Here is a 26,535-nt window from a genome sequence, read left to right as displayed (position 1 = left end):
AATCCATTTCTGGCTGGGTTTGCAAAAGAAAGAAATGCAGATTCTGTATTGCTACAGTACAACAGTGACAAGTAGTTTAAGCTAACCTTTGGATTATTCCTAAATAAGCACAGACTCTAGAACCAGACTATCTGTGTTCAAATCCCCATCTGCCAACTCCTCGCTCTGTCATTAGAAAAGTGTCTTAATGCTCCTCTGACTCAGTGTTTTCAATAAAGTTCTTCTGGAAATGACTTACATCACAAAGAGGATCTACATGTGCCAAATTTTACCAAAGGGTGGGTTCATTTTGCCATCTGGAAGGTTTAATTAATACATGCTTCTGCTCTATGTTCCAATTACAATGGAGTCAAGAGTTAGCTTCCTTAAAACATTACCTACCCCTGTGTCATTTCTAGTTACCAGTTCTCTATTGTAAACTTGAAATCATAGTTGTTATAATTTCTCCAGTTCAGCCTAATTGTTCCTGCTCTAACCAGGGCCAGTCTTCAATTAGCCTCAACTTGGCCAACCATGACAGGACAAATGAAAAACATGAGAAAAGTAACCCCCCCCAAAAAAAACAAACAAACAAAAAACAGGTGTAAAGAACAGAGGCTTGAAAATAAATAGGACACATGCCTGTTATCCCAGCATTAGGGAGGCAGAGGCAGGAAGTTAGGTAATTCCAGGCTACATTCAGCTTCAAGGCCAGCCTGGGTTACATGAGACCCTGTCTCATGAAGAGGGGAGGGAGGACAAAAAATACATGTGAGAAGTAAAACTCTAGATTACCATCACAGATAGGTATAACAAAAAATTGCCTGTAACATATACATAACTCAGTACCTTATAAAAGACCACTAAATCAAATATATGAGCATAAAATTATGCCCACAATTAATATTACAACGTTGAGCATCTAGCCTGACTCAACTAATACAAATGAGATCAAATAGCTCACCTTATCAAGTTCACTTGTCAACTTCTTATTTTCTTCAGTTAATAATACTTTTTCTCGTTCATATTGTTGTTTAAACTCATTTTCAAATTCTTCCCTTTCACTTTGGCTGATACAATTGAAGACATAAAAGAAAAACAAAAGAAATGAGTCAAAGGTCAACTGAAAACAACTTTCTGCAACAGTTCTAGAGCAAACACATGAAGGAAGCACATGAGGGGGCAGCTGCTGCCATGACTGGGAGTAACACAGCGGAGACCAGTCAGGTGGGTGACAGCAGGGAAGGGCTGGGCCCCAGCACTCACGCATCCCCGTGCAGTCATGGCGACACCCACCGCAAGGCCCCTGAGGTTCAGCCTTCCGGGGGGAACCCCAAGAGGATGTTTGTGCCCTCTGCATTGGTGAAGGGTTTTGCCAAAATTTGGGGCCCACTTCCCCATAACATGGGCAAAATGCCAGGGAAGAAAAGAGCTTTCCTGTCAAGGGAATTTTGAGTCTCTCTTTTTTTGTTTTTGAAAATCCACTGTTCTGCAAGGGACAGGAATCTTTCCCTGACTTTCCACTCCAAGTCAGGGTAGTACTGACTTCTCAAGAAGAAAATGTAGTATCTATGAGTGACCTAAGTTATTTATTTATTTATTTTTAAAGCAAAGAGTGCATCCCTGGCACTTATCGTAATGCCTTTTCGTGTCTTTCGTTAAATGGGTCCCACTGCTATGTACAGGAGACAAAGATGAGCAAGACCTGGGTGGAGGATAACAGGTGATGTTTGTTTTCCCACGTGTCCAAGTTAATTTGATCATTCTGTATCAAAAGTGTCTTAATAGATGTAGAAACATTAAGCCCTTTTCTGTAGTGAGTTCAGTTCCTTATGACAGTAAATGTTAATGACTACACATGGGCTTTTCTGAGCCTCCACTGCTGTTTTGTTTAAACTTTTTCTGATGTTTGGAAAATAGTTTTTTAATGCACTTGTGATTAAAAAAAACTATTTTCATATTTTATTTATTTATTTGCACAAAAAATAGTAGAGAGACAAAAAGAGAGAATGGGCACAACAACCTCTAGCCATTGCAAACGAATTCCATATGCATGTGTCACTTTGTGCATCTGGCTTTTTACATGGATACTGGGGAGTCAATCCTGAGTCATTAGGTTTTGCAGGCAAGCCCCTTAGCCATGTATCTCTCCAGCCCCCTTCAGAATTATTTTTATTTACAGGAGAGAGAATATAAGTGCACCCAGGGCTTCTTGCCACTCACTGCAAATGAACTCCAGATACATGCACCACTTTATGCATCTGGCTTTACATGGGTACTGGGGACTCGAACCCAGGCCAACAGGCTTGGCAAGCAAGTGCCTTTCACTGCTGAGCTCTCTCTCCAGCCCCAAGACAATATTTTAACCTGCCTGTGTGCCCTCTTCTCCCCTTTTCCACTGTAGCAGCACAACTGTTAAACTTCAAAACTATTATTTTTCTATTGTAACTATGTAAACTTTACACTTAGAGAAGCTCATTAGTATTGACAATGATTCTATTTTTAGTTATTTATTTATCTTTAAAGTAAGGTCTGATTCTAGCCCAAGCTGACCTTGAAATAAAAAAAAAGAAATAAAAATAAAAAATGTTTAGGGCTGGAGAGACGGCTTAGCGGCTAAGTGCTTGCCTGTGAAGCCTAAGGACCCCGGTTCGAGGCTAGATTCCCCAGGACCCACGTTAGCCAGATGCACATGGGGCACACACGTCTGGAGTTCATTTGCAGTGGCTAGAAGCCCTGGTGCGTCCATTCTCTCTCTATCTGCCTCTTTCTCTCTCTGTCACTCTCAAATAAATAAAAATAAATAAAATGTTTAAAACGTAATAATATATGCACCAATGCCCTTGGGTAATCCTTATTTTACCTGGTTAAGACTCCCTCTTGTTGGACACACATCCACATCTTCCTTGTTTCCTTTCTATCATTCTTCATTCCATCTACTTTACTGGTTCTTCCTCAAGTCCTAACTTTGTACTTTAATATTTTTTTAAGGTTTAGAGAGACTTTGATTAATAGAAGGAAAGAGGAGAAAGTACAGAGGCTTATGCTCATGAGAAGGCAAGAATGGGTACAGCACACAGTGGGGAGAGCTCCTGCCCATGAGAAGGCAGGAAGGAGTCAAGTCCAGCTTAGAGATCCAAACTGGGGTCCTTTATAGGTTCTGAATTGGGGCTGAGCTAACCATCCATGACACAAGTTTTGGGGCTGAGCTTAACCAACCACAATGTCAAGATCAGGTTTAATTTTTCCAGGAATATTAATACCAGGAAAGGAGAACTCCTTCCTAGGGAAGGACCCAGGTTGTTTATGGAAAAAGAGATCTAGGGTACTCCTTTAAGCAAGAGATGAGGAGAAGCCAGCTCCTTTTCTGACCTCTGGCAAAATGGAGACTGTAAGGGCAGGATCACAGACATTCCATATTTTCACCTTAAGCTGCCTCAATGGCCCCTCTGAAGAAGCAACCCTAATTGCTGTTAGGGCATTGGGGTGATGACCAATCTGGCTTGAGCTGAGTGGGGTCATTGAGAGTAGCAGTTGGGAAACTTCTCCAGTGGTTCTAAGAGACCCTGAAAGTACATTGGTAGAGTGCAGGAAGACAGTCCTAGAAGAAAATGTTAAAAAGAAATAATAAAAACAATGAGGGAAGATGGCACCCCAAAACTGGAGGTCTTCGGGGTTCCTATTTTTGTCATGCCTTGGAGGGCGATTGAGGGGAACCATGTAATTATAGTTAGATTGTTGCACTACCGTCTTAGTGTGGACTAACCTCTGACTTTCCTGACCAATGTACCAATATGATACAGGAATTTGGGGGTTCCTCACTAATACACTAATATGTGCCAATGCACAAATAATTCTGGGGTGTCCCCAGTCCTTGTCTTATGAATTCAAAGAGTCTAAATTCAAAGACCAGAAAGTAAGGTAAAGAGAGACTTTATTAGACTAAGAGAAGGAAAAAGTATAGAGAAGTCCTGTTCATGAGAAGGCAGGAGGGGATAAAAAGCTCAATTCCCACCTTCTAAAGACAAAAATACCCTACAACCCAATTCGTGGACCTCTTTGTATATTCTTTCACTAAATAATCTCATTGAGTCTCATAGTTTAAACACCTGATGGCCTCCATGATTCTATTTCCACCACTGAAATTAGCCTATATCATACACAAAACTCAATGTCTACAATGGATTTAAAATTTTTAAAAAGTGAACTCCTGATAATACTTGCTTTCTTAACAGGCATTCTAGGTGTAGGATGTTCTTCTCAGATAAATGTATTAATACTTGGCTCACTTTTCTTACATTTTACTGAGACGTTACCTCCTCAGTACATCTTTCTATATTTGTAACTTAATCCTCCCCATCAATAGCCATACATGCCCGTTTCTATGCTTAGCATTGGTCATTATGTAATTTGACTTATTTTCTTATTGATTTTCACAATACTAGTTCCCTTGTTCCTCCTTCATACCCTCCACTCAATTCTGGGGATCAAGCCCAGGGACTCCAGGGCTCTACCACTGACCTAAATCCCAACCCCTGTTTTTCACCATACCAAAAGAAAGTTCTGTGAGGATAGGGAGGGTTTTATCTGTCTGTTCATTACTACATCACAGTGCAGACAATAGTAGTTTACACATCACAGGTTCTAAAATAATTCTGTCTAGTGATTGAATGTTCCAAACTAAAAAATCTGGGTTTCCAATATAAATTGAGAATGTCAGTAACATATATTCAGTTGCCTGAATAGCTTTTCCCCAGCACAACTTTCTTATTGTCAGGTCGCAGTTAAGATATAAGGTCTCAGCTTTTGTCCCCAAAGCCTAATGTCCCAAAGTTCCTTTTCCTGCTTCTCTATCTATATGTGCTTCCACATGACCCCATCAGTGCTTTTCTTCCATGTGGCACGACCCTTTCTACATACCAGTATTGATGCTGGACTCAGGGAGAGCTGAGCTATGCCTGTTGCCTATGTTTCACTAAGACCTGACTGACACACTACATATAATAAACTTTTTGGATGAGTAAAATTATTTATATTATTGGATAAGTAAATAGATGCTTACCTTTCTCTTCTAGTTTTTTCCAGTTTGTCTTTTAAGACCATAATTTCTTTGTTGAGAGCCAGCTGCTGGCCTTCAGAATCATGCAGTTCCTTCTTCAGATTTTTAATCTCATTTGCATGTATCCCTTCTCTTTTAGATATTTCTTCTTCATAAAAGATGCTCTTCTTTTCCAAATCAGTTTTCAGTTTGGTTATCTCTTGCTGATGTTCTATGCTGTACACTCCTGGTGAGTAACTAATTTGTTTTTGCTATATAAATAATAAAAGGATAAAAAAATAAGAACTCTTTTATAAGAAACTATATAGGTGCAAATCATTTTTATATATTCTAACACAAATGTACTTAAATATTTTCCTCTATTTATATTCCTTTATGGTTTTTGCTATTCCTTTTTTTAAAGCCAAGATCAGAGATTTATTTGAACTTTCTGTTGGCACTTATATGATTTGTTTCTTTAATTTCTTCTCAGAATTATTTTTGATATATGACTAAGAAAAATCTAACCATCTTATATCTGATAAAGAACTGTCATAAAAACTGAGCTACATTTGTATATTTAAAAGTGAAGACGGGGGCTGGAGAGATGGCTTAGCGGTTAAGTGCTTGCCTGTGAAGCCTAAGGACCCCGGTTCGAGGCTCGGTTCCCCAGGTCCCACGTTAGCCAGATGCACAAGGGGGCGCACGCGTCTGGAGTTCGTTTGCAGAGGCTGGAAGCACTGGCGCGCCCATTCTCTCTCTCTCCCTCTATCTGTCTTTCTCTCTGTGTCTGTCACTCTCAAATAAATAAATAAAAAAAAATTTTTTTAAAAAGTGAAGATGGGAATGGCAGAGCTAGTATGAACACAAAGATGAGAAAGGAGGCTTCTGTAAACTGCCCAAGAAGAAATGACAACCACAAAGACAAATTTATGTTTGACTGATTGATTATGGTCTCCAACAGTAAAATTTAACCCAACATGGAAAACATCTTTAATCAATGAGGAAGGCACTGGTTGACAAGTGGAAATGAAAACAAGTTACAATGAAAGAAGAGTCTCATTTCTTATCATTTAACAAAAGAAGAAATGCAATAAAGATTAAGTAGATCAACACTTTTTAAACCTCACAGAAACATCCAAAGGACATCAGAATTAAATATTTATGAAAACTCAAGATAAGCCAAGCTTTGAAGCAATAGAAAAAATACTGAGGAAAGATTATTAGTTTACAAGTTATAAACAAACAAGTCCGCCAGGTATGGTGGTACACGCCTTTAATCCCAACACTTGGGAGGCAGAGGTAGGAGGACAGCTGTGAGTTTGAGGACCCCTCTGAGATTATAAAGTAAATTCCAGGTCTGCCTGAAACCCTACCTTGAAAAAAAAAAGTCCAAAATTATAGGAACAATGATCAGTGGGTGAAAGCACTGGTTGAAACCCTAAGTAAAATTTTTGCTTTGTTAAGAGTTTAAATGAATTGGTAAGAGAAATATTAGGACAATAAAACTAAATAGCCAAATAGAATATTTAGAATGGGAATAAATAATCCATAATAAGCAAATAAATATAAAGAACTAGCTACAGTGTTTCATGGACTCTCAATTTATAGATACCTCATATTTACAAAATTTCTTAAATTGATGTGCTAATTTCCATTTTAGGTATCTTTACAAAGAAAATGATACAGAAAAAATGCACAAAGGTGTTTATGGCAATTATAGTATTACAAAAGTAAAAAAGCTCATCATTCAATTATACAGAGTCAACTGTGAATATTCTTTTTTTTTTAATAATTTTTTTTTTATTTATTTATTTGAGAGCGACAGACACAGAGAGAAAGACAGATAGAGGGAGAGAGAGAGAATGGGCGCGCCAGGGCTTCCAGCCTCTGCAAACGAACTCCAGACGCGTGCGCCCCCTTGTGCATCTGGCTAATGTGGGACCTGGGGAACTGAGCCTTGAACTGGGGTCCTTAGGCTTCACAGGCAAGCGCCTAACCGCTAAGCCATCTCTCCAGCCCGTGAATATTCTTTTTGAATTACTTATAATCATTAAAATTATGGATGTGACAATTACAGTAAGTGAGAATGCTTTCTGAACTAGTACATGTTATGAGTTTGTCTTCCGAAATTTCCTATGTTGAAGATGTGACCAACTAGAACTCCTGAATATGACCTTAAATAGCATCTTTCTGAGGGGACTTAATGTTAAAATGAGGTCATTAAGGTGGGACCTAATCTGTCCTTACAAAAAGGGGAACTTTGGATACGAAGATGTATACATAGGAAAGCTAGGTATGAATGTGAAGTCAGAGCAAGGTGATGTACCTACCGGCCAAGGAAAATCAGAGATGAGCAGCCAACTCTGCCAGCACCCTGATGCTGAGCCTGGAGCCTCCCAACTCAAGACAATAAATTTCAGTTTCTTAAACCACCAAGTATGTGGCAGTTTGTAACAGCAGTCCTAACAAACTAATAAAATGGCAGTAGGGAACTTTAGCAGCATGTTAAGTACAAAACTGAAATACTTGATATAATTCACACAATATACAATTTTCCCATTTAAGGTAAAAAATTAAGTTATTTTGGTCATTGGTATATATTTAAGAGAAGTAAATATATGCAAAATAAAAACTTCCATTTTAACCATTTAAAGTATACAATTTGGTGGTATTAGCTATATGTGCAAGCTTGTGGCAAAACTGCCAAAATATCTTTCCAAAACCTTTTTTATCATTCCACAGAAAACTTCTATAACCATTAAGAATTAAATCCCTACATGTAATTCTGCCCAGACTCAAGACTCTGGTAACTTCTATTCTATTTTATTTATCTACAAATGTGACATTTGGCTATTATAGATATTCCATGTAAGTGAAATCATTTATTATTTTTTCCTTTCTGCCTGGCTTTCACTCAGTATAATTTGTTTCAAGATTAAGCTATGCTATAGATACATCAGAATTCCATTCTTTTCATTGCCAAGTAATATTCCATTGCATGTATATAGTACGTTTTGTTTATTCATTGGCTGATATGCCAATTCTTGGAATACTTATACAGGTAAAATGTTAAGTATTAGAATATCTACTTTAAAATAATTGGGATATATATACATAGGTACATACATGTAGGATTTCTCAGTCCTCTGATAATTTGTTTTTTTGCGGGGGGGGGGGGGTTCAAGGTAGGGTCTTTCTCTAGGCCAGGCTGACCTGGAATCTACTATGTAGTCTCAGTGCAGCCTTGAACTCATGGCGATCCTCCTACCTCTGCCTCCCAAGTGCTGGGATTAAAGGTGTGTGCCACCATGCCTAGCTTCCTCTGATAATTTTATGATTACTTTTTTGAAAACAAATCATTTTCAAAAGTTGATGCATGATACCATATTTTATATATATATATTCCTGCCAACTATGTACAAAGGTTCCAATTTCCCTACATACCTTGCAACAACTTATTTTCCTACCTTCCTTTTTTCCTTCCCTTCCCTACTTCCTTCTTCCTCTTTTCTTTTCCCTCCCTCTCTTCCTTTCTGTTTAGTTACCCAACTAAGCATTAAGTAGTATCTTATCTTGATTTTGGCTTACAACTCCCTAATGATTAATGTCTTCATGTGCTAATAGTCCATCTCCTTGAAGATAGGTCCATTCAAATATGTTGTGCATTGTTTTAGATTGCCTTGTTTTGTCCTATGTCTTTGGAAGACAGCTATGATCACCAATACACTACCAATGCCATAGTTTGTTTTTTTTGTTTTTGACTCTCCAGATCCCACATTAGCCAGACACACAAAGGTGAGGCAAGGGCAAAGTTGCACATACCCACTAGTTGGTAGTAGTTGTAGTATTTCCTTCCATAATCTAGACATTAATATAGTATTAGGTGAATATTTTATTACATTCCTTGAATTGTATTTTCATTTTGTTGTCAATGTCCTTGGGTGTAATGCACACAAGTTTGCTTTGCTTTAATGTTTTATTTATTGACAAAGAGACAAAGAGAATAGGCACTCCAGGGCCTCCTACCCTCAAAGGAACTCCAGATACATGTGCCACTTTGTACATCTGGCTTTACATGGGTGCTGAGGAACTAAACCCAGGTTGTCAGGCTTTGCCAGCAAGTGTTTTTAACTGCTGAGCCATCTCTCCAGCCTACACACAAGTTTCTTTCTTTCTTTCTTTTTCAAGTTAGGGTCCCACACTAGCCCATGCTGATCTGGAACTCTGTAGTTCTGGGATGGCCTTGAACTCATAGCAATCCTCCTACCTTTGCCTCCCAAGTGCTGAGATTAAAGGCATGTACCTCCACGCCTGGGTACACATATTTTTGAGAGTTCAATTTATTTTTTTCTTTTGTTGCTTGCAGTTTCAGTGTCATTTCCAGAAATTCTCTGCCTAATCCAAAGTCCTAAGAGATTTAAATTAGTTTTTTGAGGTAGGGTCTTGCTCTATGCCAGGCTGACCTGGAATTCACTATATTCTCAGGTTGGCTTTGAACTCACAGTGATCCTCCTACCTCAGCCTCCCAAGTACTGGAATTAAGGTGTGTGTCACCATCTCCCCCCCCCCCGCAAGAGTTTTATTTATTTATTATTTATTTTACAGAAAGAGAGAGAGAGAGAAAGAGAGAAAAGTGGCATGTCAGCGCCTTAGCCACTGCAACCGAACTCCAGATGCTTGCACCAACTAGTGGGCATGTGCAACTTTGCCCTTGCCTCACCTTTGTGTGTCTGGCTAATGTGGGATCTGGAGAGTCAAACATGGGTCCTTAGGCTTCCCAGGCAAGTGTCTTAATTGCTAAGCCATCTCTCCAGCCCAAGGGTTTTATTTTTATGCCTCTTAGAGTTAATTTTTATATATGATGTGAAGCACATGTCCACATTAACTCTCATATGTGGGTACCTATGTGTCTCAACATATTTGTTAAAAGGGAGCTTCCTTTTTCACTGAACAGACTTATTATACTTCCCAAACATCAAGTATCTATATATTTAACCTATGACAGTATCACACCGCTTGGATTACTGTGAGGTTGTACTATTTTGGAACTATGAAGCATGAGTCCTGTAACTTAATCCTTTTTTCCCCAAGATTACTTTGGTTATTCAGGCCCCTTGCAACTGTTTGATGAGCTCTGAAAAGGGGCTACTAGAACTTTGGTAGGGATTAAACTGAAACTGTACCTCACTTGGGATAGTGTTGGCATTTCAGCAGTATTAGGTTATAAATATAAACTTGGATAGCTTTTGCATTATTTATTATGTAAAGACAGATATTCTTTTATTTCTTTCTGCAACGTTTTATAATTTTCAGAACATAAAATTTTATCTTTCTTGGTTAAATTAATTTCAAGGTATCTTCTTTCTTTAGATGCTACTGTGAGCAGACTTATTTCTTGAATTCCTTTGCAGACTGTTCACTATTGTCTTACAGAAACACAATTTTCTGAACTGATCTTGTACCCTTCAGCTTTGATGAAGTTGTTTATTTTTCTTGTCTATTCTTTAGGATTTTCTAAATATAGAATCATGTCACACATGAATAGATATTGTTCTTCTTTTCCAACTTTATTTATTTATTTATTTATTTATTTATTTATTTATTTATTTATTTATTTGAAAGAGAGAAAAAGAGGAAGGGGAAAGAGAGAGGGAAGAAGGGTAAGAAAGAGGGACAGAAATAAATAGAATGGGTATGCCAGGGCCTTTAGCCACTGCAAACGAATTCCAGACTCATGTGTCACCTTGTGCATGAGGTTTTACATGGGTATTGGGGAATCGAACCTGTGTCCTTTGGCTTTGCCACCAAGTGCCTTAACCTCTAAGCCATTTCTCCAAACCTGTGACCATGTATTTTTCCCCCTTTTGGTTCGATTTTTTTTAAAAATATTTTTGCTTATTTTATTTATTTATTTGAGAGTGACAGAGGTAGAAAGAGGCAGATAGACAGAGAATGGGCACACCAGGGCCTCCAGCCACTGCAAACGAACTCCAGATGCATGCGCCATCTTGTGAATCTGGCTTACATTGGCTTGGGGAATCGAGCCTCAAACTGGGGTCCTTAAGCTTCACAGGCAAGTGCCTAACTTGCCTCACTGCTAAGCCATCTCTCCATCCCCTCCTTTTGGTTCTCTTAATGTGGTGTATTATATTAATTAATTTTATGTTGAATCACTCTTGCATTCCTGAGCTATACCCTACTTGGTCATGATCCCTTTAATCCTTATGCTTTTGGATTTACTATACTGGTATTTTGTTGAGGATTCATGCATCTATATTCATAAGGAACGTTGGTCTGTAGTTTTCTTGTGCTACTTTCATCTGATTTAAAATTCTAGGAAATGCTAGTCTCAAAGAATGAATTAAGGAATATTTCTTTCTCTTCTGTTTTTGGAAGAGTTTGAGAAGGTGTTATGGTTTAGCTTTGAAGTGTCCCAAAAGCTTGTCTCTTGAAGGCTAGATCCTCAACTGGTGGCACTATTGGAGTGATTGCATCATGAGGAGTCTTAACTTCATCAATGGATAGACTAATCTTAGCAATAAGTTCATAGCTGAACAAGCTGGTCAGTGCAGCATGCATTTGAAGGATTTATCTTCTCCCTAGTGTCACTCCTACTTTTTCCCAGTTGCCATGAGGTAAAGAGTCACTTTAGGTCACTTGTGTTCTGAAAATTTTCCATTTCATGTAGATTGTCTACTCTGCTGCCATGCAGTTGTTCAAAGCATTTTTCCTATAATTCTTTTTTTTTAAATTTATTTATTTGAGAGCGACAGACACAGAGAGAAAGACAGACAGAAGGGGAGAGAGAGAATGGGCGCGCCAGGGCTTCCAGCCTCTGCAAACAAACTCCAGACGCGTGCGCCCCCTTGTGCATCTGGCTAACGTGGGACCTGGGGAACCGAGCCTCGAACCGGGGTCCTTAGGCTTCACAGGCAAGCGCTTAACCGCTAAGCCATCTCTCCAGCCCTCCTATAATTCTTTTATGTTCTATTGGCCAGTAATAAAGAATCCACTTGTTTATGATTTTAATTTCTTCATCCTCCCTCCCTTTCTCTCCACACACCTGTTCTCTTTAGTTGAGGGGTAAAGGTTTTCAAGATTGTTTTGTTTTTGACAGGGTCTTATATAACCTAAGCTGGCCTCAAACTCACCATATAAACAAAGCTAGCCTCAAACTCCAATGCTACTACCTTTAACTCTTCAAGCACATCAGTATGTGCAGTGTTTTGGGTTAATTTTTACTCTTTCCTTCTGTTACCTTTAAGCTTGTTTTTGCTCTTCCCTGCAGCCCTAGCTCCTTAAGGTATAAAGTTTGGTTATCAATTGGAGATCTTTTTTTTTTTTTTTTTGGCATGTTTGTGCATTTGTGAAGTGTGGATGCTAATATGGCATCTTGAGTGGGAGAATATAAGTGTCCCCTACATTGCTCTTACTGATTACAGAACTTGCTGCTCTTGAGCCCCAGCAATTCTTCAATCTCTTCCCCACACGACTAGAAGTTACCGGTATAGTGTGGTAGCATGTCTAGCCTTTTAAATGGATTCTAGAGATTTGAACTCAGGTGGTCTCAGGTCCCCACAGGCCCTTACGTTTACATAGGAAGTACACTTAACTGCTGAGCCATCACTTCAGCCCTCATTTTTCTTCTTGTCTTGAGACATATGCATTTATACCAATAAATTTCCTTTTGTCCCCTTTACAATAATCAGACAAGTTCTGATATATTTTTTTCATTTCCATTCATCTCCAAGGCTCTTCTAATTTGCTTGTGATTTCTTCTTTGATGTAATGGCTATTTAAGGGTATGCTACTTAAATGTCTAGATGTTTTTAAGCATTGGATTTTCTTCTGCTTATGGATTCCACCTTGTCCATTGTGGCTACAGAAGATATTTTCCATGAATTCAGTTTTTTTACATTTACTAAAATTTGTTTTTTGGGCTGACATATGGTCAATTCTGAAATTTGGCATCTAGACTAAAGAAGAGTGTGTATTTTACTATTTTGGGGTGAAATGTTAGGTCTAGTTAGTCACAATGTGGTTTAACACCACAAAACCCTACTGACCTTCTGTTAACATGCTCTGTCCACTCCTAGAAGTAGGGTAGTAAAGTCTCTTCATTGTAAAACTTTTATTTCTTCTTTGTCTGTTGAAAGCCAATCTTTCCATTTTTCTATGGTACTGAGGGCTTTTCTATTGAACCACGGGCTTTTGCTCTGCTAGACAAGCACTAAACTATGGCCTCAATGCCCCACTTAAAAAAACTTTAATTTATTTATCTGCAAGATAGAAGAGGAAATGGACATGCCAGAGCCTCCAGCCATTGCAAACAAACTGCAGGTGCATGTGCCACTTGGTGCATCTGACTTTATGTTGGTACTAGGGAATCAAAGCTGGGTCATCAGGCTTTGCAGGCAAGCACATTAATTGCTGAGCCATTTCTCTAGCTCCTTCAACTCCCAGCCCCTTTTGAAAAATATTTTATTTATTTGACAGAGAAAGAGGGAGGGAGAGAGAATGGGCACACCAGTGCCTCCAGCTACTGCAAACAAACTCCAGACACATGCACCCTCTTATGCATCTGGCTAATGTGGGTCCTGGGGAATCGAACCTGGGTCCTTTGGCTTTGCAGGCAAATGCCTTAACCGCTAAGTCATCCCTTCAGGCCTCAATCCCCTTTTTTGACTTGTATTTTGAAACAGGGTCTCGTTAAGTTGCTCAGGCTGACCTTGAAGCATCAAAATGTATTTTAAAATTTATATTAAATACATACATACATACACACATACACAGAAGAGTGTGTATTTTACATGTGTGTGTGTGTCAGAGTCCTATTTTAGAAACTATCCTAAGGAAAGACTATTTATAAAAGTAGAGAAGACTTAGTAAGAACTAACTACATCACTTCTACTGGAGAAATAAAGTATACCTCATGTAGTGACACCATAATCTTTACACAGCAAGAATCACACTGTGTACATCCTACACAGAGAAGAGCAAATACATGAAACTAGTGGAACATCACAACCCACTTCCAGTGACCTCAGCCAGAAATACTCCATCTTTTGCCAGCCTATTTTTGACTTGTGTTTATTTTACTTTTTGGGGGGGGGGGTAGGGTCTCACTGTAGCCCAGGCTGACCTGGAATTCACTATGGAGTCTCAGGGTGGCCTCGAACTCACGGCAATCCTCCTACCTCTGCCTCCCAAGTGCTGGGATTAAAGGCATGAGCAACCACACCTGGCTATTTTACTTTTTGAAAGAGAGAGACAAAGAGAGTGTTCAAGAGAGAATTAGCACACCAGGGTCTCTAGCCACTGCAATCAAACTCCAAACATGTTACCTTGTGCATCTGGCTTATGTGGGTTATGCAGAGTCAAACCTGGGTCCTTAAGCTTCACAGACATGGTGGTTTGATTCAGGTATCCCCCATAAAGTTAGGGGTTCTGAAAGCTAGATTCCCAGCTGATGGCGATTTGGGAATTAATGCTTCCTAGAGGGAGTGTATTGTTGGGGGCGGGCTTATGGGTGTTATAGCTAGTTTCCCCCATGCCAGTATTTGGCACACTCTCCTATTGCTATTATCCACTTTAGGTTGGCCAAGGGGTAATGTTCACCCTCTGCTCATGCACATCATTTCCTCCTGCCATTGTGGAGCTTCTCCTCAAGCCTTTAAACCCAAATAAACCTCTGTTTCCCAGAAGCTGCTCTTGGTTGGGTGATTTCTACCAGAAATGTGAAACTGACTGCAACAACAGGCAAGCACCTTAACCTCTAAGCCACCTGTCCAACCCCTGACTTGTGTAATAAGACAAAGGTTCCTAACCTCTGAGGTATCATGGATCAATGACACTTTAAATAATCTCAAAGGCTGGGCATGGTGGCACATGCTTTTAATCTCAGCACTTGGGTGGCAGAGGTAGGAGGATTGCTATGAGTATGAGCCCAGCCTGAGACTACAAAGTGAATTCTGGGTAAGCCTAGGGTAGAGAGAGACTCTACCTTAAAATCATCCAACAAACAAACAAAAAAAACCAATGAAAAATTTCAGAAAGCTTCTGACATGAGTAGAATGTCACAGATGAGAAAATTAAAGTAGGTGATTAAATGTTTTGCTTGGTGCTACAAAGCTAGTAACTGGTATGGCTACAAGTTAAAACTAGGAAGTCTGATAAGAGATGATGAGCTATGTCAGTTTATGTGTACATTATTCATCCCATCTAACACAAGCATATACAAAGCCATGACTCAGTCTCTCCTGAGTTACTTATAGAAATATTAATCTGGATATCGTAACACCTTACATGCAAATTAGCAGTACATCTTGCTCAAGTGGGCAGTCCTTTGTAAGTATACTAACTCCTTGTGGTAGAGCCCTACTCTCCAATGAAAATCCACTGTCTTTTTCTTCAACTAGGAAATCTAGATCAACTTCCTTCTAGTAAGTATGAGAATAAAGAATACTATGCTTGAAGGATAGCTAGTTTTCACTCTATACCAGAGCCTCAAGAGAAAGAAAATAATCAAGGGTCATAAATATGAAGTAAAAAGATACCTTCAGTCCTTCCAAATCACTCTCCAGCTGTTTGGAGTGGCGCTCACTCTGCTCACGCAGTTTCCTGTCTTTTGCTGCTTCAGCAGCTAGAGCTTCTGAATGAACTTCCAGCTTTAAAATAAAATAACAAGGCCAGATTGTATGATTGTATCATTTTTTTTATAAAAGTATCTTTCCTCAAGGGAATTTACATCTCAAATGGTCAAATTCATATTAAATATTATCAAGCTAAAAAATAACTTATCAAAATTTAGAGAAAGAATAAGTATTATTTCACTAAGTCTCAAAACACAGCTTTAATTACTACCACATGGACACTGCAAAATTTGCCTGACTACTAACCTCTTTTTTGGCTCTTTCTGTTCTGCGCAGTTCTTGCCTTAAGCTTTCAACTTTTTGCATCACCAGGTCCACCTCTTCTTCCTTATCTCGGACATGGCGTGCAAGTTTCTGTTTTTGGGTGTGCAATTCTGTTAGTCGCTCATTGATCTCCATGAATTCCTGCATGGCCAGTTTCCTCTGACAGTGTGCGTCTTTCAGCTCTTTGGATTGGTTTTTTAATCGCTCACTAGCCTGGACTAGTTCCTAGTTTTGTAAAAAGAATAGATGTTACCAATTCTGCAACCTTGAGATCAAATCTGGCCATCAAAGTAGCTGCCATTAATAAGAGCCAAAAGTATTCACCTCAGGACAATATAAAAGAAAATGAATTACTTTTGAACAGGAATCAAATGCACAGTGCTCTGTTTATGCTCTCAGTTTCTTTCTCAGTAACACTGCAAATGCAAAGGAGCAGCTGACTAAGTAGTGAGTATAGGAAATTAAGTAAATATGATGGCCAAAATGATTTGTAAAATTTAATAACTACATGTGAACAAATGTATTGAATGGTTATATAAATTTTAAAAAAGGAACAAGGGTTAGCTTGTCCTTATTGAGAAAACTAAACCCTAGGGCTTAGACTATTAACAAGGAGAAAAAAACTAAACTTGCCTTCTCTGATTTAGAGGGATTAAAATGGACTCAGATTAATGTAACTCCCTGTCTGACAACAAAAGGAAATGTCTGTCTTCTATGGAGGAAAAAACGGCAAGGCAATATGGGATATTCACAAAATAATGACAACACAAGCCCATAACCACAGATTCCCAAACATGCCAAGAACATAACCATTTTAAGAAAATAATGGGAACAACAGAAAATAAGCAGCAAAGGTAACTGAGGATTAGAATCACTAGATACTGACAAAAGATTGTTATGTATGAAATGTTTGAAGAAACAAAAGGAGAATCATAAAAATGGAAAATGGGAAAAGATTATTAAAACATAAATATATTTATATTTAAAGTATAACTTAATTCATATTATATTTTATTTATAATTTAAAATATAAGATATAAGCATATGTTTATGAAATAAACTTATTAAACATTTAGAAATGAAAAACTGTGTTAAAATTAAAGACATGGACTGATATTTATGAAGCCAAAAAAAAAAAAAAAACCCTCAAACCCAAACCCAGAAATGTTAAATTAGGTAACACTTATATATAAAAGATATTAAAAGAAATTTGGAGAGCTGGGCATGGTGGTGCACGCCTTTAATCCCAGCACTTGGGAGGCAGAGGTAGGAGGATCACTGTGAGGTCAAGGCCACCCTGAGACTACATAGTGAATTCCAGGTCAGCTTGGGCTAGAGTGAGACCCTGCCTTGAAAAACCAAAAAGAAGAAAGAAATTTGGCGAGTGGGAAAATCAGCTATTCTCCACTCTCCCCGTCCCCACCAAAAAAAAAAAAAGCAAGAAAAATGGTTAGACTCAGAACAGACATAAAATAAAGAAATAATAGAAACTGTGGGGAAACTTCCAAAGAGATAAGAAAATAATCCTGTATAGTCATAAAAATTACTTTTTAAGCTTAAAAAAATTTACAAAGTTTACCATGATCAGATCTGCACTAAAGGAATCTGTACAGCTTTGTTTCAGGAAAATGGAAATGTTTTTATACGGAAGATGTAACACAAGAGAGACAGAAGGCTATAAAACTGATCCACATGAATGTGAAAAAAATATATATATGATTATACTATTTAAATTGTATAATTTATACACTAAATAAATTCTAAGACATTTGTGGAAAATAGTACAGAGATTGTTAGGAAGCAAATGGAATTATAGGTCCATAAGTTTTAGGAAAGTAGTTAAAGATAATGATTTTAGACATTGTTGATATGAATGGTGAAATTCAAATTCAAAAGACCAGACAGAATAGAAAGTAAAATATGAAGAAAACCAAGCCAGGTATGGTGGTGCAAACCTTTAATCTCAGCACTCAGGAGGCAGAGGCACGAGAATCACTGTGAGTTCAAGGCCACCCTGAGACTACACAGGGATTTCCAGGCTATCCTTGGTTAGAGTGAGACCCTACCTCAAAAAACAAAAAACAAAAAACAAAAAAAAAAAAAAAAAAGAAGAAGAAGAAAATAGAAAACCATAAAAATGATTTGGCAAATAAAAAGAATTCTGAGGATGTATTGTAGAACAATATGGATGTACTTAATACTATTGGTTAAGGTGGTAAATGTCATGTTATATGTACTGTAACACAATTAAAAGTTTTAAAAGAGATAAAAGAAGCACATTATGACAACAGAAAGTGAAAAATAAAGTGGTAAAATATGTCCATATTATTAGTCACCAAAATAGATAGAAAAGAGCTAAACTCACCAGTTAGTTTGTTATATCACATTAAAAAACAAAATCTAGACCTTATAGAAAAAACATCTTTAAGGATAAAGAATACTACTACACAATCATATAACTCTATAGAATAGGGAGAAACACCAATCCAAAACAAAATACCACTCTATAATTTCACAAATCTTAAATATACTAAAAAATTACTAGAACTTTAGAGTAAATTGGTAAGTACATCAACATAATCAAAACTTTCAATGTCTTAATCATTACTATATCAACTAAGCAAATGAAATAATGACCATGAAGAGGATCTGCAGGTTGGGGAGATGGCTCAGTGGAGGAAGCGCTTGTCATTCAAGTGTGAGTACTGAGGTCAGATGCCCAGCACTCACATAAAGCTGCATGCTCTAGGAATAATGCCTGTAATTTCAGGCTGCCTAAGGTAGGAAGCGAGGCAAAGAAAGGACAATTGCAAGGAACCTCACTGGCTAGCAAGCCTGATAAATGCATGGATGAATCAGATTGTTTCAGAACAAAGTAGAAGCAAGAACCAAGACTCAAAGTTGTCCGTTTATCTCCACATATTGTATGTGCATGGCCCCCTGCCCCAAAAAAGAGATCTGAACCCGGGCCTGGAAGATCATGATCACATCTGTAACCCTACCACTAAGGAAGTTTAGGGAGAAAGGGGATTGCTATGAGGTTGTCACCTTGGGCTACACAGTGAGTTCCAGGTCATCCAGGGCTATAGAATAAAGCCCCTCAAAAAAAAAAAAAAAAAAAAAAGACTTGAAAATACATATGGAGAGAAGTTTAAACCCTGTTTTAAAAACACACATACACTCTTTTCAAGAATATGTACTGAAGGTGGTGCACACCTTTAACCCCAGCATGTGGGAGACAGAGATAGGATCACCATGAACTCAAGGCCACCTTGGGACTACATAGTGAATTTCTGGGTCAGCCTGGGCTAGAACGAGACCCTACCCTGAAAACAAAACAAAAAGAATACATACTGAATATCTGGAACTACAGTCTAGGCTGAGGCAAATCCCAATAGATTTCAAAGACCAGATACCATATAGATCAAGTTCTTCAATGGCACTGAAATTAAATTATAAATCAACAATTACATGATAAACTCCCTACACTGGAAAATTCATAACACACTTACAAATAACCTACTGGTCAATAAGAAAAAAACGCTAAGCTAAACACATTTACTACGAAAACTGAAAAAAAATCAACAAAAGTATCTCGTACACACTAAAATTTGATTATGCAGTAAAACTAAACTTGAAAGGAAACTCAGCCTGAAAGAGGTGAAATTTAATAAGGATCCACTTAAACAACCTTTCTAATACAAAAGAGGCAACCCTGACTCAGTTATTCTGAGACCAGAATAAAGTTTTGCCAAAAATATTCAAGAAAGGTAAACGGGAATGGGGAGATGGCTCAACTTTTAAAGGTGTTTACTTGCAATGCCTACTGACTTAGGGTTTAATTCCCCAGAAGTCACGTAAAGCCAGATGCACAAATGACACACGTGTGTGGAGTTCATGTGAGGTGGCAGGAGGCCCTGGTACATCTATTCTTTGTCTTTTCCTCATAAATAACTAAAAATACTAAAAACAAGGTAAGAAAAATAAAACCAATTCCCTAATAAATATCTAAAAATATTAAAAACAAACAAGGTAAGAAAAAAATAAAACCAATTTTGTTCATGAAAACAAGGGCAAAAACTTCAAAGCTGAGCAAATCATGCCAGTTACGAATAAAGTTATGGGTGAAAGACTTATATGATCTGAAGAGCAAACAATGCATATGATTGATAAAGTTAATACACAAATTTTGAGGCAGGGATTTTTTTGTTTAGGGATGCTGGCTGTATACTTTCTATCTATATCATCCTTGAACAAGTTAACTTTTCATTGCTTAGTCTCACCATTAGTAAAGCAAGAATGATCAAAAATATGAACCTTGTGGGCTATGATAAAGCTTAAACTAAGACCTGGAGCAGTGCTACTAGAACAGATATCTGTTATGTAAATGTGACCTGTGATGTCATATTATTTAGAAAATAATGTAAGAAATGTAATATTTAAGTGCTCAGAAATTTAACAGTGGTTTAATACTAGAAAAAGTCTGTAAATGTGAGACTTTGTGGCATAATTGGTAGCAGGCCTGACTCCAAAAAAGTCTGTTAATGTGATCAGCTACATCACTTTATTAAATAAGAATTATATAATGTGGGCTGGAGAGATGGCTTAATGGTTAAGTGCTTGCCTGTGAAGCCTAAGGACCCCAGTTTGAGGCTCGATTCCCCAGGACCCATGTAAGCCAGATGCACAAGGTGGCGCATGCATCTGGAGTTCATTTCATATGCATTGGCTGCAGGCCCTGGCATGCCCATTCGCTCTGTCACTCTCAAATAAATAAAAATGAACAAAAAAATTAAAAAAATAATTATATAGCTTTTATTAGTGGTATATATAAAGGTATATTGCATAAATTCAGTACTTATTCTTAACAATAAAATGATTAGCAAATATGAATAGAAAGTAAATTTCTGCAACTGAACAGATAGCTTAGCAGTTACCCAGGTTCAGTTCCCCAGTACCCACAAAAGCCAGATGCACAAGGTGGCACATGGGTCTGGAGTATGTTTGCAGTGACTAGAGGCCCTGGTGCACCCATTCTCAGTCTGACTCTCTCTGCCACTTTTTCTCTCTCTCCCAAATAAATAAGTATTTAAAAAACAAACCAAACCTGGGCATGGTGGCGCACACCTTTAATCCTAGCACTTGGGAGACAGAGGTAGGAGGATCACTTTGAGTTCCAGGCCATCCTGAGAATACAGAATGAATTCCAGGTCAGCCTGGGCTAGAATGAGGGTGGGGTGGGGGGAAATTCCTTAACCTGATAGAAAACATTCACTAAAAATAGCCATCAGTGGTAAAATACTATAGGGTTTGAGAGTGACAGAGCCTTTCTCAGCTCTAGATGACTTAGGGTTTACACTCAACAGCCACTAAAACTCCCAAGCCTGTGGATCTCAAGCTCTTCTACTGCAATAAATAAGTACAGTCACAGCAGAAGGAAGGCTAAACAAGAAGTTATTAAGAGTATAAGGCAGAAAGTCAAATTTATTTCCAAGCCCAGTGGGTAGTCACCTAGTAACTGTGCTTTTTACCTTTGGGGATATGAAAAAGTTTAAAGTTAAGGTGGATTGGCTTAGTTACTCTGAGTGAATGTGAGGGGCTCCTGTAAGATGATGCATTACACAGAGGCTGGCCAATATCCTGGTGAGTAAACATAAGTCAAAACTTTTGACCTTTTGGGATTCAGGCTTTTTTTTTTTTTTTTAAGTTTCCTGACTCTCTTCTCTGAACTGACTTACTGGCTCTCAGACCATATGGACATGTGCTTCTCCTTTTCTGGACCTATAACCCTAGCTGCCTAAAATGGGCTACCTTACTACTACTTCCTATCACTATCAGAGGCATTTTCTTCAAAATCAGGAATATTATCATTTTTATTCATATCTAGAACTATAGTGAGATTCTAGCTAATACAGTTAAGTTCAAGAAAGACAGAAACCATACAAACCTAGAAGGAAAAAGGGTAACTGTCTTTGTATGTAGAAAACTTCAAAAAAAAAAAAATCTAAAATCTATCTATGAAGTAAGGTTCCAAGAAAGAAGACTGGTTGATTAGAACTTGAATGACTATGGAGAGGATGAAATGTTACAAGTCTACAGCCAAATTATCTTGGGCTAGCCCTTTAAAAAAGCTACTTATTGCCCACCTCTGTATATCCTAACATTATTATGTAAGACTTATCCTTGTAGAATATACAAAAAGACCTCCTAGCTTCCACCAAGCTCAGAATGTCATCAGATTCAATTGCATGAGGTGTAAAGGAGAAATTTCTATACTTCTGTATAACCCATTTCCCTGATTACTTGCCAATGGATTTGAAGTGTTTTGATTTATGGCTTTGTTTTATTACTAAAAATTTCATGAAACTAATATCACATTAGAGCATGGAATTTGGGGTAGCCTAAAGTTGTGTTCCTGGTCCATAACCGCTCATATTTGGCTCCAAAATAAACTCTTATTTCCTTTGAGGTTGGAGCTGTTTTTTTTTTTAATGTTGACATATCCCATTATTATTATTAATTTAGCAATGCCAGAACAAAATTGGTAACAAAAATCAGTAAAAAGCATAAAATTTAAAAGTATTTAAAAGGGTAGAATGGAAGAACAGATTTAAACAAAGGCAAACCAGACCTTACAGCATTTTTCTTTATTCATTTATGCTAAGACAGGGTCCCATTCTGTAGCTCAGCCTGGCCTAAACTCACTTAGTAGACCAAGCTGGCCATGAATTCATGCCTGCTTCAGCCTCCCAAATGCTGGGATTACAGGTGTGAGACACCATGCCCAGCTTCTGTATGACAGTTTACGGAAAAACTTTTTTTTTTGGTGGGGAGCGGGGTTTTGAGGTAGGGTCTCACTCTAGCCCAGGCTGACCTGAAATTCACTATGGAGTCTCAGGGTGATCTCAAACTCTCAGCAATCCTTCCTAGCTTTGACTCCCAAATGCTGGGATTAAAGGCATGCGCCACCATGCCCAGACAGAAGAACATTTTTTTCTTTCATCCATCCATCCATTTGGTTAGTTTTTGTACCCCAGTCAATGCTGAAATCCTTACCTACCCAAGGATGAGCACCTTTAACTTCTGATTCTTCTGCCTTCAGTACTGGGATTACAGAGGGTTACCACCATAACAAGTTTATGTAGTGCTAGGGATTGAACCAGGATGTCATGCATGCTAGAGAAGCACTCTTACCAATTCAGCTATGTTCCCAGCCCTAGAAGAGCATATGTAGGAAGGTATGTTGTTGATGGATTACAAGACTGGAATTGCAGAAAAATTACTTCTTTAAAAAATATTTTATTGGTCAGGCGTGGTGGCACATGCCTTTAATCCCAGTACTCGGGAGGCAGAAATAGGAAGGATTGCTGTGAGTTCAAGGCCACCCTGAGACTCCATAGTGAATTCCAGGTCGGCCTGGGTTAGAGTGAGACCCTACCTTGAGAAACCAAAAAAGAAAGAAAGAAAAATTTTTAAAAATTATTTTTATTTATTTGAGAAAGATGCAGAAAGAAAGAAAGACAGACAGACAGACAGATAAATAGAGAATGGGCACGCCAGGGCCTCCAGCCATGGCAAACAAACGCCAGACACATGCGCCACCTTGTGCATCTGACTTATGTGGGTCCTGGGGAACTGAACCTGGGTCCTTTGGCTGTGTAGGCAAGGGCCTTAACTGCTAAGCCATTTCTCTAGCCCAAAACTACTTTTATGTTTGGTACAATTAGCCCTCATGGACAAATGTTACAGGCAGTTGGAACCTGGCCTAAATGCAAGTCATACAAAGTAATTTATGACAAATTTCAAGTGAGAAAATTTGGGAGATTTACTTTCTGTAGGCATTTCAAGGTGAAGTGGTGAGCACTCTGGAGGTTTTCTCTTGGTGAAGCTGGATTCAGAAGCCCTAACAAAGCTAAAACCTTGATGTCCATACTTCCTAGGAGACTCTTTTGGTGGGGGCAGCTGCCTCTTTCCTCTATACTAATATCTGAGTAAATCTTTTGAGGAGTTATTCCATTTATGTATTTATTTATTTATTTTAGAGAGAGGCTGATAGAAAAAGAATGGGTTTGCCAGGGCTTCCAGCCACTGCAAACGAACTCCCGACACATGTGCACTTGTACATCTGGCTTATGTGGGTACTAGGGAAACAATCAAACCTGGGTCCTTAGGCTTCCCAGACAAGTGTATTAACTGCTCAACCATCTCTCCAGCCCACTCCTTTCTTTGTAATACAGACTCCTTGTTGTGGGGTAACTTTCAGCCAGTTCTCAGGACATGTTCAGGAGGTAAAAAATTGCTATTTGTTTCATATAAATAATGATAATCTGCTGTTTTTGAAATTTTTACATATATTCAGAATATTAATATCCTTAGTACTTGATATAATGCACTGACATCAATTTTCCTGTAACTGATCAACAAGTGGGATGTAATTTTAATCAAAATTCTGAAACCGTTTTCAAGGAATATAAACCATGTATGGAATTTGCTATATGACAGAGGTGACATGGTATAACACTGGGGAAAAGAAGACCAATTTGGTAAACAAAGAAGTGATAAGCCATATTTAAAAATGAAAAATTAGATTCTTACACATTTTTAGGTAGCTAATTAGATATCAGTATGTTGGGAGGCCATTTGGGTAGGATGATCCCCTACTTCAAAATCATGAGGTTATAAAATTAATAATGGAAATAACATGACTCTTTTCTTTTTCCCAAGGTAGGTTCTTGCTCTAGGCCAAAGTGACCTGGAATTAGTCTCAGGCTGACCTAGAATTCACAGCAATTCTCAGCCTCCCAAGTGCTGTGATTAAAGGCATGTGCCACCACGCCCGGCTAGGACTCTTATTATTGGTCAAAGCAATGAGATCCTTAGTCAAATTTCTGAACTTACAAAATTACTATCTAGCCCAACGTTTTCTTATAAAGAACAAGGACAGGGAGTGGAGGAGATGGTTCAGTGGTTAAAAGCACTTGCTTGAAGAGCTTAACTGGTTGGGTTCAGTTCCCCAGCCATCAACATGGTATACATCAGGCATTCATTTGCAGCAGCTAGAGAAAAACAAGGACATATCATCATCTCCTCCCATAAGAGTCAATCCAAAAAGGCCTGTCAAATCACCTGGACTGGACAGTCCCTTCAGAACAAGTTGTACAGGAGACTGTATAAGTAGTATAAAGCCCATCCAAAATGCAGGTTTATCAGCAGTGAGAGAAGAGAGAAACAGACAGTTCCACATTGTCACCCTCATAGGCCTGAGGAGCTCCCTTAGTCTTTTATGAAACTTGACTTGGGCAAACCTAGGATTCATAGCTTTGAAGCAGAAAGCTAGCCAGTATAAAGCAGAGCTGTAGTTTACAAAAGTTATGTTAATATAGATTTTAAGAATGAGGGTTAAGAGAAATAGCAGCACTCTAAAAGAAAGACACACCCAAGTGTGGGTATAGAATTCTCAAAGGAGAATTAGTTTATTAAATACAGTTTTTTTAGAGCTGAGGAGATGGTTCCATGGGTAAAAGCACTTGCCTGCAAAGCCTAATGGCCTGGGTTCAATTCTCTAGTACACATAGAAAGTCGGATGCACAAAGTGGCACATGTGTCTGGAGTTCAGCTGCAGTGGGAAGAGGACCTGACATGCACATAGTCTCTCTGTCTCTGCCCTCAAATTAAAAAAAAAAAAAAAAAAAAAATATATATATATATATATATATATATATATGGCTAGGCATGGTGGTGCACACCTTTTTTTTGTTGTTGTTCATTTATTTATTTTTTTATTTGAGAGCGACAGACATAGAGAGAAAGACAGATAGAGGGAGAGAGAGAGAATGGGTGCGCCAGGGCTTCCAGCCTCTGCAAACGAACTCCAGATGCGTGTGCCCCCTTGTGCATCTGGCTAACGTTGGACCTGGGGAACCGAGCCTCGAACCGGGGTCCTTAGGCTTCACAGGCAAGCACTTAACCGCTAAGCCATCTCTCCAGCCCTGGTGCACACCTTTAATCCCAGCACTCAGTAGGTAGAGGTAGAAGGATCACCATAAGTTCAAGGCTACTCTGAGACTACATAGTGAACTGCAGGTCAGCCTGGGCTAGAGTGAGACCCTACCTTGAGAAAAAAAAAAAAAAAAAAAAAAAAAAAAATATATATATATATATATATATATACACACACACACACATATATGGTTTTTATTTTATTTATTTTTATTTGAGAGAAAGAAGGGGAGAGAGAGAGAGAGAGAGACAGAGAAAGAGAATAGGTGTGCCAAGGGATCCAGCCACTGCAAACTCCAGACCCATGTGCCCTTTTGTGCATCTGGCTTGTGGGTCCTAGAGAATTGAGCAGGAATCCTTTGGCTTTGCAGGCAAATGTCGTAACTGCTAAGCCATCTCTCCAGCCCCATATACATGATTTTTAAAAAGAGGTTTTCTTCACATAGATATTTTTACAGCAAATAGGTTAAGAGAGAGAGGCTTTCAGAAGGACAGTGCAGTACTCCTCAGAACATGGGTGTGGGCTTCTCTAAGAGAATCATAATTGCCTTTAGCATCAGCCATATATACCATTTATGTGGTTCTCAAGTTATATCTCAA

At 38.4% G+C, this 26,535-nt stretch overlaps 1 protein-coding gene across 11 annotated transcripts in view; it reads right to left on the bottom strand.

The window, feature by feature from the left end:
• Cdc42bpa (CDC42 binding protein kinase alpha) overlaps positions 1 to 26,535 on the bottom strand; it is a 296,605-nt gene that overhangs the window by 103,649 nt on the left and 166,421 nt on the right. For 7 of the 11 annotated variants that reach the window (XM_045157818.1, XM_045157767.1, XM_045157782.1 and 4 more), the window contains 4 exons: positions 15,919 to 16,161; positions 15,577 to 15,687; positions 5,042 to 5,289; positions 944 to 1,049 (listed from right to left, as the gene is read on the bottom strand). In XM_045157818.1, the coding sequence (XP_045013753.1) occupies positions 944 to 1,049; positions 5,042 to 5,289; positions 15,577 to 15,687; positions 15,919 to 16,161 (708 nt within the window). The remainder of the gene's footprint in view (positions 1 to 943; positions 1,050 to 5,041; positions 5,290 to 15,576; positions 15,688 to 15,918; positions 16,162 to 26,535) is intronic. The other 4 variants (XM_045157792.1, XM_045157801.1, XM_004653264.3 and 1 more) reach the window with 2 other exon arrangements.

Source organism: Jaculus jaculus, chromosome 1 (genome assembly GCF_020740685.1).
Source record: "Jaculus jaculus isolate mJacJac1 chromosome 1, mJacJac1.mat.Y.cur, whole genome shotgun sequence".
NCBI lineage: Eukaryota > Metazoa > Chordata > Mammalia > Rodentia > Dipodidae > Jaculus > Jaculus jaculus.
The sequence above is the reverse complement of the archived record's forward strand: the minus strand, read 5'-3'. Positions and strand labels throughout refer to the sequence as shown.